At 42.4% G+C, this 12,310-nt stretch overlaps 1 protein-coding gene across 4 annotated transcripts in view; it reads right to left on the bottom strand.

Annotated features, from left to right (window-relative positions):
* LOC135517281 (5'-AMP-activated protein kinase subunit gamma-2-like) overlaps positions 1–12,310 on the bottom strand; it is a 117,756-nt gene that overhangs the window by 87,176 nt on the left and 18,270 nt on the right. For 3 of the 4 annotated variants that reach the window (XM_064941439.1, XM_064941440.1, XM_064941443.1), the window contains exons 2-3: positions 12,001–12,072; positions 5,628–5,898 (exon numbers count right to left, since the gene is read on the bottom strand). In XM_064941439.1, coding sequence (XP_064797511.1) covers positions 5,628–5,898; positions 12,001–12,072 — 343 coding nt within the window. The remainder of the gene's footprint in view (positions 1–5,627; positions 5,899–12,000; positions 12,073–12,310) is intronic. The other variant, XM_064941442.1, reaches the window with a different exon arrangement.

Genomic DNA, 12,310 nt, shown 5'->3' with positions numbered 1-12,310 from the left:
AACCTTGTAACTCTCACAAATAACCTGCTCCTCCCCTGACAATCCCACCCACAGTGATCGATTGACAGGCCAAACTGTTAAGAATGTAGCCGGGATAATGCATGAGAGTGAGGAAATGAAATCGAAAATGGGAGGAATAATATTGTTTTACCCAATCTGGATTTGAACGTTGTACTAAAAGGCATTGTTAAAATTGCACATTCAGTTTGCATCTCCTTTTTGTCACAAATAATGCGATCCCAATAATGTAGTACAATTCTTTCTGAATATGCCAGTGTTATCTGGTAGATCTGGAGGTGAAAGAAACACACAACTGTTTAGACAAGGTGCTGGCTCACGGAGTAGAACACTTGAAAAAGAAAAGAAGAGCCACACATTCTAGGAGCTCAGATGCAATACTTGAATAACCTAATAACCAACGTTTCGACAGACAAGCTGTCTTCATCAGGGAGTAATAACAAACATTGCGGGTCACTAGTTTATATAGTGTCAAAGTACACACACAGGTGTCTATAATTATGACCAGGTGTGGCTTGACATCATTGGTTAATTTTCTGATATAAATAGAACATACAAGAAAAGAGTGGATAGAATGGGATCATAGATACAATTTTGCTACATAGGCCTACAAACATATACAATGAATAGCATAATCACAAGAATTGCTTCAGATCAAAGTCTATGCTGAGACCGAAGGGAGCAAGGGTCTTTAAATTAAAAATCCAGACAGCCTCTCATTTTAACAATAAATAGTTGCGGTCGCCCCCTCTTCTAGGGAGGGTGACGTGTTCGATGCCAATATAACGTAAGGATGTAAAGTAAAGCTCTTATAAGATGCCACTTTTTGCTCAGGTTTCCAGACGTTTTGGGAAAGATGGGGGCAGCATAGTGAGGAGTATGAATCAATGGTGGGATGTGGGAAAAGTCCAAATTCGGCTTTTCTGTCAACAGTATACAGCTCTGTCATCCTCAGAGGGTAGGGGAGTATTGGGGGAACTCGAGCGTAGTATCAGTGAAGAGCGGCAAGGCAATGTAGGCCTCCAGGCTAATTTAGCTAAATTATGTCAGGACCTGGGTAGTTTTTCCAGGTTAAAGCAAACGGAGCTAGGTGCTCCATGCTCAAGAAGATTGATGCTCCCAACTCCTTCTTCTTTGGTTTGGAAAGACAGAGCGGTGAAGCCATGGAATGCATTGTCTGCCGCTGTCAGATGGACGGGTGACCTCTGTGATAGGGGAGATGCGGGAGCGGACTGTGGAGTTTTATACTGAGTTGGATAGGGCAGAACTGTGTGATTCTATGTGTGCTCAGGTTTTATTTGCAGAACTCCCTAAGATCTCCCTGGCACAGAGGATGAAGTGAACTGTCAGAGGCCATAACCCAGACTCTCCTGCCCAAAAAGGGGACTTGTGTGAACTTAAGAACTGGAGGCATGTGGCATTGCACTGTGAGGACTACAAGATATTTGCCAAGGTCCTTGCCAACAGACTGAAATCCCAACTGGACTCTATAGTACACAAGGACCAGACATAATGTGTACCGGGACGCTCAAGGACATGTTGGACATGTCGAGAGTTTCAAATGTGAACTTTGGACTGGTTTCTCTAGACCAAGAGAATGCTTTTGATAGAGTGGACCATGGGTATCTGTTTAATGTGATGTTTGGGTTTGGGGAAAGGTTTTTGGCTTGTGTGAAAATGTTGTATGCTGGGGCGTCATGTATGGTCAAGGCGGGAGGGGGGCTCAGTAAGCCAGTCTGGGTGATTCGGGGCATTAGACAAGGATGCCCTCTATTGGGCCATTATATACACGATTCATTGAGCCTTTCCTGGGCCTCTTACACATGAGACTGCAGGGAGTGTGCTGGACAGGTATGGGTGTTTTGACAGGCATAGCAGTGTCAGCTTCGCAGATGATGGTTTATATGCAGGCAGGATATGCAGGCACTAGAAAATACTCTGAAGGTGTACGAGTGAGCTTCGTTGGCTAAGGTGAATTGGGGCAAGAGCAAAGCTCTGTTATGTGGGGCATGGAGGGATAGCTTCCCGGGGGTTTGTAGTGGTACAGGTATTCGAATAATGAAAGGGCAAAATGTGTGTTGTTGAATTTCTGTTTGCTCAGGCATGTTTGGCTATTTGGCTAACAAGGAGGAACAGGGTCAAAGTGGAGGGATAACAGACCCTTTACTATTATTTAATAGAATGGTCTCTGTGCGCCTGAGGGGGGAATTTGAGTTCTATAAAATTATAAAACGTGTGGAGATGTTTAAGGACATATGGTGTGTTGGGGAGGCCGTTTGTATAGCTAGGGAAGGTGGGTTGGATATATGGTTGTAGAAATGGTGAGGTTTTGGTTATTGTGATGTGTGGTGTGGTTTTGTATCGTGGGGTAGAGGGCAAGGTGAGTATGCAGCACAGAGGATTTTTGTATTTTAAAGGGGGGTGGGGCTAGTGAGGTTTAATGAAATGAGGACGTATCATATAAAATCATCTAAGTATCTCTCTCTCTAAAGAGAGGGGTTTCAGCTGCTCCGTTTGCTCCAATGCTCAGGCGCCTATGCACCTCACGAAATCTCAGTGTCACGCCTTGGTCTTAGTATTTTGTGTTTTAGTTAATTAGTTGGTCAGGCCAGGGTGTGACATGGGTTTATTGTTTGTTGTATTCTTAGTGGGGTTTTTTAGTTATTGGGATTGTAGCTGATTAGGGGTGTGTGTTACATAGGTTTGGCTGCCTGAGGCGGTTCTCAATCAGAGTCAGGTGATTCTCGTTGTCTCTGATTGGGAACCGTATTTAGGTAGCCTGGGTTTCGCTTTGTATTTCGTGGGTGATTCTTCCTGTCTCTGTGTAGTGTTCACCAGATAGGCTGTAATAGGTTTCACGTTCCGTTTGTTGTTTTTGTATTTATTCGTTATTTCATGTATAGTTCCGTTATTTGTTTCATTAAAGAACATGAGTAACCAACACGCTGCATTTCGGTCCGACTCTCTTTCGACAAACGAAGAACGTCGTTACACTCAGGTACGGTAACACATAGCGACAAGACCAGTAGAAAACTGTAACAACACAACTTGGAGATATATCACAGATTATAGATTTCTACAGGAATCACTTTAGTCCATGTCAAATGAGATCTCAAGTTATATATGAGATCCTTTTTAGAACTGCAAATAAGCTAAAAACTGTAACAGACAAAACAAATACAAATGTCATTGAACCATAGCAAACAAAACAAAAAATCTGACAGCTGTAGAGCTTCCTTGGAATGGAATAGAGTACATTTTGTGTGTCACAAGGCAGTCATAAGTCACAACTTTTCCTCTGGATCAAGACTTTGGGCAAATGTGAGGTATTCTCCAGAGACACAAACACAAACTCTGCTGATTCACATTATGTCAGTATCCACACTAGGTGAGTTACTTTTGCATTGCCTAGTGCTCCGGGTGGGTGGAGATTTTAGGACCAATGGAATGGTCTAAACTGCACAAACTCCGCCCACCAGGGCCACCGGGGTATTGCAAAACGAACTCGCCCACTGATGCAGTATGACTCTGCCAAGGGAGGGGCGGCAATATTTCGACCAATGAAATGACCAGACTATAAATACCACAGAGAGAAAAGTTGATATTGAACTAAGTTGGACTGTCACGTGTTATTAGGTCATTCCAGTGTATCCCAATGTTTTGCCTTCCAGGCCTAATGGTACCAATAGCGGAGGTGCATAAAGATAGCGGCCCCATGCACTTACCACCAATTCCTTGTTTTGCTAAGTTCACTGTATTATACTTTGCTTTCAGTTACTCATTTTTTATTGTCATTAGCAGAGTATATAGGATCCCAATTTTAGCTTCCAGACATCTGCAATTTGAAAACACTGAAAGGTTGAATGTGCTGTACTTTACAAACTCAGTGGAGAGTGTTAAAACAATTAATTAATATCTGAATTCTCCCATCTTTATGCAGAGGGCCTAGATGTTGCTCTGGGGGCATTTGCAAAATGCCTGTAAAAAGTAAAAAGAATCTAGGGGAAAGACTGGCTCTATCTAGCAATCATAGTTGATACAGAAAACTCCAGTCTCCACAACCATTACACCCAAATGTCAAGAGTAATGTAGCTGTTCTTAACATACAGGCAATGTATGCATGTTCCTTTTGTATCCCAATTATGTCATTTACATGTTTTTCAAGTGAAATATTGTGTTAAACTACAGACCCTGGTTCGATTCCAGGCTGTATCGCAGCTGGCCGTGATTGGGAGTCCCATAGGGCGGTGCACAATTGGCTCAGCGTTGTTCGGGTTAGGGTTTGGCTGGGGTAATCAGTCGTTGTAAATAAGAATTTGTTCTTAACTAACTTGCCTAGTTAAATAAAGGTTAAAATAAAACATTTAAATAGCCGTCAGTTGTAATTGGGTGGCGGGTAGCCTGGCGGTTAGAGGTGAGCCAGTTCGAATCCTGGGTCTGATGAGGAAAATCCGGTGGGAAGTGAGCTGGCAACCAGAGGGTTGCTGGCATCTGCCATTGCTGCCATTGCCTGCTGTTGTGCCCTTGAGCAAGGCACTTAATCCCAGCCAACAACAGCTCCCTGGGCGACCATTGTGGCAGCCCAACTCACCACTCCAACAAAAACTTGTTTCTGTATGCTTGTGTATGTGTGTCTTTCGGAGGGGTTGGGTTAGAATGGGAAGACAAATTTAGGTTGGACGATTGACCAATAAAGTGATCTTAATCTAATGGCAACATATATCAATTACATAACAGCCATGAGTTAGCTAGAATTGTGTGATCAATTATTAAATCGTCACCCTAAGGAGAACCTCTCTCCATGCCACTATAATGACAAAATAACGGTCATATTCCAGAGATCTACACACCTGGTACTTTAGGTTAAACAAATAAATAAAGGCATGTCCACCTATTAAACACTAAACTCATGTACTTGGTCTTGTAGCTCTACTTATGTACTTATGTCCTCTGAAATGAGGCGAACGTAAAGGGATGCAACTGCAAGTCAATGTGTGGGAGGTGAGAGACGAAAGGCTGGCAAGCCGAGCAAAAAGTACATCCCCCCCCGGCAAGCAAGTTCACCACCAGTCCACCAGAAACAACATCTCCTCTGACAACAACAATATGCATCACTAGACTATATAATACAAATTCATTTAATGATAAAAGGCATAATTTTGTTGCATTCTATGTCAAATGATGATGGATCCCACAATAATACCCATAGAACAGCATATCCACACGGTTCACCTGACACAACCTATAGGAACGAGCATCACCCCCTCAACCACATGCCCAATACACAACGCAGGCATTTCCGTCTACCATCCTAAAACAACCTAAAAGTACACAAACACTAATTACCACAGAAGCAGAAGAACAATTTGAGCCATATTGTAGTTTGTATTCCCTCCCCCCCATTCACACACATACTGCTCATATACTGCGCATATGTGATCGACCAGAGTTTGAATCTGTTTTTTCCTGAGCGCCACAGTACTATATTAGCCTTTGGAGCTAAAGCCTAGGCATTATGTTGGGGAGCTAACACAACTCTACAGGTTTAAATAACATATGAGCGTGGTTCACAGAACCAACGCTGTTGGGGTTAGAGCAACTGGTCTTACCTTTTCTGGCCCTGGAGAAGAGCTTGATGCTGATGGGAGAGGTGGAGTTAGAGTCTCTGGAGGAGGAGCGGAAGATGCCGCTGAAGCTCAGGCGACGAGGCGACTTGGGTGGGGAGTCCTGGTGGGACGAAGGGTAGGGAAAGATGGTTTTGGGGGAGCCTGGGCTGTTCTTGGTCCTAGCAGGGGCCGACTTGGGACTGGAGGGCCGACTGAAGGGCCCCCGCGTGAAGAAGCCTTTGGTCGGGCTGGCTGAGTGGCAACTCCCATCATCCTGAGGTAGAAAACAAAGAGTTTACTGATCGCTTTGTAGGAAACAAGGCTGTTTTGCTCTCCTTTTGACAACACAGCTTTACAGCAGTGACATGAGAGACTATTGGCGGCAGGGTAGCCTAGTGTTTAGAGCGTTGGACTAGTAACCGGAAGGTTGCAAGTTTAAAGCCCCGAGCTGACACGGTACAAATCTGTCGTTCTGCCCCTGAACAGGCAGTTAACCCACTGTTCCTAGGCCGTTATTGAAAAAAAGAATTTGTTCTTAACTGACTTGCCTATTTAAATAAAGGTAAAAAATAAAAATAAATGATTAAGATCTAAACTATGTTCAATCACAGAGAATAAGCACTTTTGGTGGCAACATGCCAAATATACATAAAATGCACAATTCAATATAGCCATTTGACTTATCAAATTAGACACAGCTGGAACCTATTAAGGAGAAGGGGGAAAGGGCTCACCTTTAATTTCACGTCATTCCTGGTTGAGAGGAAATAGCTCCCATTCTCTGTTTCAAGAGATCGACAACCAGGTTGAACACGTTTATCTTGAATTTATCTACCACTTTGCCATGCATGGGGGTGTCCAATCTACAATGCTCAAAGGCAGGACTTTGCAAAGCCAAAATAATTGGTTCAATGTCAAAAGTTTACTGTCCTGATTTATAACTTCCTTGTAATGTTTTCCTCGTCAGATAGAAAACTGGTTACTAGTAACACTATGAACCATTAACAAATCTGGGACCTTCTTGAAATAATTGAACATATGAATTTATGTGCCAAAAAGGTCTACTGTAGGGCTCCAGAGTGGCGCAGTGGTCTAGACACTGCATTTCAGTACCTGGTTCGTATCCAGGCTGCATCACATACGGCCGTGTTTGGGTGTCCCAATCTGACTTGCCTAGTTAAATAAAACAATAGAAAATACTGGAAACGGGCTCCTTTCAGTAAACAATAGAGTTAGAGATGCAATGAAGACAGTCTGTTGTGCTTTCCCCTAGGTGATATATTGCAGAGTGTAGTTTCACTGTCTGAGAGTGTCTGGAATATCAAGATGATTCCAAGAAATGTTTAACAGGTCTTTGCTGAATAATTACAAATGTTCAAGCAGTTCTGAGTCAGAGGTTTTGATGTGAGGGCAAATATAGTCCATTATTATTATCAGATGAGAGCCAAACGCTGCTGAGAAGATTCACCCAGCATAATCAATGTGAGGAGTGACTCAACCTTTATAAATATGAATATGCATATGGACACAGATGGCTTCAGGGTTGCATCAAATCATATACAAAGCTTTTAAGCCATGCAGTAAGAATGTAGAGATTTAAAATGATACATATGAAGAAAATGTTACTAAGAAAAGGTGAGTGTCGTTTGAATGGACTGCTCATTCTTGTAGTGCTACTTTTGGAATGTAAGCCTTGACACAGGAAGCCCAATTCTGATATTTCTTCCACTAATTGGTCTTTTGACCAATCATATCAGACCTTTTCACATCAGATATTTTTCAGAGCTAGTCTGATTGTTATTTTCACAATCTGGAAAAACATGAGAAACAATGCATGGGCTTTATTTACTATAAACCTATTATTCGGTATTATGTAAAGTTCAGCAACTCGGGGTACAACAGTCAGTATGGGAACAAAATAGGTTACGTACTAAATGTACTAAAACCTTGGGAGGAAATCAACAAAGGGAAATGAATAAATGTGATCTACTACACTCCATTTCCTTGAAAGCTATCAGCTTATCTTTTTCAACAGCCTTCACTGGTTAACTTGTTTTTTTCCTGATTCACTGTCGGCCCTGTAGCTTCTGCTACAAAACCAGGAAAAAAGGGTCCGACCTTCATGCTCCAAGGTGAGAGACGCAGGACGACAGAGAAGATTCTGTCTGAGGTAAGACCTAATTCTTGAGCCAAACAAACACTGCATTAGAAGGGAACCACTAGCAGTGCTCTTTCTGTTGTTAACATCCCAAAACACGCACCTTCCCTCAGGCAACAAAACAATGGAGCAGCAAATGTATAGGTCTACCATACAACAGTGTTTCATCCAGCATTGCACAGGCAAGACCTCTCTTGCCATCCACTTAAAATAGTTTGGCTTCTATTGGTTTCAATTGATCCTATTGGTGCTAGGATGTTTCTTTGAAGGCCTTTCACCGCCAGCCTGGAACATAATGTAGGGGACAGACTGCCAATACATTGTTCATGAATGACAGTCTATGGCAGTAGGTTCAACAACACAAAGAGTTAAAGACTTCATTCAAAACCAAGTGTAGCTTTATCCAGTTAAGAATAATAATGGAAACACTTAAAATAGGACACTGCCATTTACACAATCAGGTGTGAATGAGATTATTGATTAGATTGGGAACAATGCCAAATGTAGAGACATCCATCTCCGCATGGCAACAGGGGAATCTACAGTTCCTGTATTGACAGGTAGGCCCGCTGTAACATGTCTCCTGATGACGTCTCTGCCACATTCTTCATGTGAAAATGTACAGTGCGAGCACATTTTGTATGTGAAGGTTCAGATAGAGGCCACCTTCGTCAGCAACAGGGGCATTCACACTTGGGAGCCAGGCCCACCCAATCAAATAAATCAAATATATATTATGCTCTTTACTTGTCACTAACTAGGTTTCCATCTTATTGGCGACGGATTTTCATTTGGATATTTTAAAATCTGCATAAAAACAATATGCGCATTTTCCCACCAGAGATATGTACTTTTTATTTTTTATTTAACCTTTATTTAACGAGGCAAGTCAGTTAAGAACAAATTATTATTTACAATGATGGCCTACCTCGGCCAAACCCGGACGACACTGTGCGCCGTCCTATGTTGCGGATAAAAGTCTGAGCATTGCACATAAAAATACACATTGCACATAAAAATACATTTTGCGGTTAAATTCCCATGTTTATTAAATCAAAAATACAAAATACAAGTTAAATGGGATTTCATCACATTTTCAACTCTACTGGTGGTTTTCTCACCAAAATAATTGTGTTGTATAGCGAGTGTGCCGACTGCTTATTGCCACGTGCGCTTTAGCCAACAGCTGGCAAATACAGTGTGGGTATAGCCTACATGATGAGGTTTTTATGGACAAAATATTTTGTTCTATTTGTCAAACGGCAGCCAAGCATCAATGAACATGTCACCAGAAAAAGACCCTCGGTATTTATTGGAAAGGAGCATCAAGCTCATCACCTTGCACTTTCACCACCCTGGGAAGTTCATCATAACTTATTTCATCTGTGGCCTAAGAAACTTCATGCTTTAGCGAAGAGTCGTGTCATTGTATATCATTGCGTGACTCCAAGTTGATTTTGATATGATGGTTATTATATCAATATTTAGACACAGTGTTTTTACCATCATTTTGAATATAATTAATTTTACAGACACAAAAAGATCCTACCTTGTCTAGCATATTTTGAAGGTCGATATTTGGAAAGTTAACTGACAAAGTTCCAGTTTCTCTGCAAAAAAAACAAAAAAAAGAAACATCTCTTTTTCAAGACTGTCTTTCAAAGATAATTTGTAAAAATCCAAATAACTTCACAGATCTTCATTGTAAAGGGTTCAAACACTGTTTCCCATGCTTGTTCAATGAACCAAAAACAATTTATGAACATGGACCTTTGGAACGGTTGTTAAGACACTAACAGCTTACAGACGTTAGGAAATTAAGGTCACAGTTATGAAAATATAGGACACTAAAGAGGCATTTCTACTGACTCTGAAAAACTCCAAAAGAAAGATGTCCAGGGTCCCTGCTCATCTGCGTGAAGGTGCCTTAGGCATGCTGCAAGGAGGCATGAGGACTGCAGATGTGGCCAGGGCAATAAATTGCAATGTTTGTACTGTGAGACAGCGCTACAGGGAGGCAGAACAGACAGCTGATCGTCCTCGCAGTGGCAGACCACGTGTAACAACACCTGCACAGGATTGGTACATCCGAACATCACACCTGCGGGACAGATACAGGATGGCAACAACAACTGCCCGAGTTACACCAGGAACGTACAATCCCTCCATCAGTGCTCAGACTGTCCGCAATGGGCTGAGAGAGGCTGGACTGAGGGCTTGTAGGCCTGTTGTAAGGCAGGTCCTCACTAGACATCACGGGCAATAACGTTGCCTATGGACACAAACCTACGGTCGCTGGACCAGACAGGACTGGCAAAAAGTGCTCTTCATTGACGAGTCGTGGTTATGTCTCACCAGTGGTGATGGTCGGATTCGCGTTTATCGTCGAAGGAATGAGCATTACACCAAGGCCTGTACTCTGGAGCAGGATCGATTTAGAGGTGGAGGGTCCGTCATGGTCTGTGGCGGTGTGTCTCATCGGACTGAGCTTGTTGTCATTGCAGGCAATCTCAATGCTGTGCATTACAGGGAAGACCTCTCTCATGTGGTACCCTTCCTGCAGGCTCATCCTGACATGACCCTCCAGCATGACAATGCCACCAGCCACACTGCTCATTCAGTGCGTGATTTCCTGCAAGACAGTGTTCTGCCATGGCCAGTGAAGAGCCCGGATCTCAATCCCATTGAGCACATCTGGGACCTGTTGGATCGTAGGGTGAGGGCTAGGGCCATTCCCCCCAGAAATGTCTGGAAACTTGCAGCTTCCTTGGTGAAAGAGTGGGGTAACATCTCACAGCAAGAAGCAAAACAGCAAATCTGGTGCAGTCCATGATGAGGAGATGCACTGCAGTACTTAATGCAGCTGGTGACCACACCAGATACAGATTGTTACTTTTCATTTTGACACCCCCTTTGTTCAGGGACTCATGATTCCATTTCTGTGTCCCTTTCACATGTCTGTGGAACTTGTTCAGTTTATGTCTCAGTAGTTGAATCTTGTTAAGTTCATATAAATATTTACACATGTTAAGTTTGCTGAAAATAAACGCAGTTGATAGTGAGAGGACGTTACTCTAATAAAAAGGTTGGATGGAAACCTAGCTAGTATTCCAACTGGACATTATTTGTCTTTTTACCAAAACATGCAAACGCCATCAGATTCATAGCAAGCTGGGTTAGTCAGATTTGATTAAATATAACAGAACAGATTGACATTCACTCTCATGGGATGGGTTGCCAAAAAGAACTAACTGAAAGCCACACCAATATGCCAAGCCAAGAATATGACTGCATTGAGGCATAATGTCACTGTGCTTCTATGGCTAAATGCACCTATTTAATTTGTAATTTAATTTGCTTTAAAAGCTAAACATTTTGTCTTTGCCCCATGGCAAAATCTGTAGAATAGCATGCGATTAGCTATAAACTGCACATTTTTCTCTTCGCCCCATGGCAACTAATTTCTGGCTACGCCACTGGTCAGCACCAGTACTCTCAGGTCCTGCTCTAACGAGATGACGCCGCACCAGAACTCTTGATTGCCAGGTCTGGCTTGGCTTATGTCATCAGTGTGACTAACCCCATTATCCCCACAGAGCACTCATCTGATCAAAGGTGTCAAGGGGTTTAGCTCAGGGTGAAGTTAGGGCCATTCCCCGACTTTAAATAGAGACCAAAAGCCAATGTCAGCGCTGCAATCCCCGCTGGAGCTACAGTAGGCATACAATTATGAGATGGCATTTTAATCTGGTAATGATGAAAACTAAAAGATGAGGTTTTAATCAAAACTATGTTAATTGCGATGGGGATGCTTTTAATTTATATGAGTAGCTCTGGATGAGTCGCTCTGGATAAGAGTTAAATGTAAAATTTGTAATTATTGTGCAACAGTGCAAAATCACTCAGCAGGAGGCTATTGGTGACATTTCCCTCACACAAAACAGCACTGACCAAATGATGGCCTTTGTGATGAACCCTATCCTGGACCCAAACTGTAAGTACTGTAGCCCACTATATCACTATATTGTTGAAAAAAAACACTAGAGTTGGCTGAAGCACATCTAGACTAGACCATCAGTTTATAAATGAACCCCAACCATCGCTGGATTCTCAATAGTCTATATGAACAGCTGAAAATATACAAATATGAAATATTGATATTTTCCCAGGGCACATTGGAAGTGGTGAGGGTGTGCCGGGCTTGGGACATCACTGTACCTTCTGTATGTCGGCCTTATCCACATGGTCGGCATCTCCCTCCAAGAAGGGCATGGCAAACGAGCCGAGGTCCTGTAGACCAAGGAGAGAATGCCGGCGTTAGATAAACATTGGCATTAGTATTGGACTCGTGGCAGCCCCGCCTCCCACCACCCCCGCAAAGAAAACACTGCCTTCACAAATCATTTATTAGCAAAGACAGAATCCTTTTCCCACTGTTTGTATAACATAACATTTGATTCCAGAAGCATCTACTGCATATAACATTATAAAAACGTAATCTAATATAATACAGTATCTAATAATATAA

The sequence above is a fragment of the Oncorhynchus masou genome, chromosome 28 (assembly GCF_036934945.1).
Source record: "Oncorhynchus masou masou isolate Uvic2021 chromosome 28, UVic_Omas_1.1, whole genome shotgun sequence".
NCBI lineage: Eukaryota > Metazoa > Chordata > Actinopteri > Salmoniformes > Salmonidae > Oncorhynchus > Oncorhynchus masou.
This window is presented reverse-complemented; position numbering and strand designations above follow the sequence as displayed.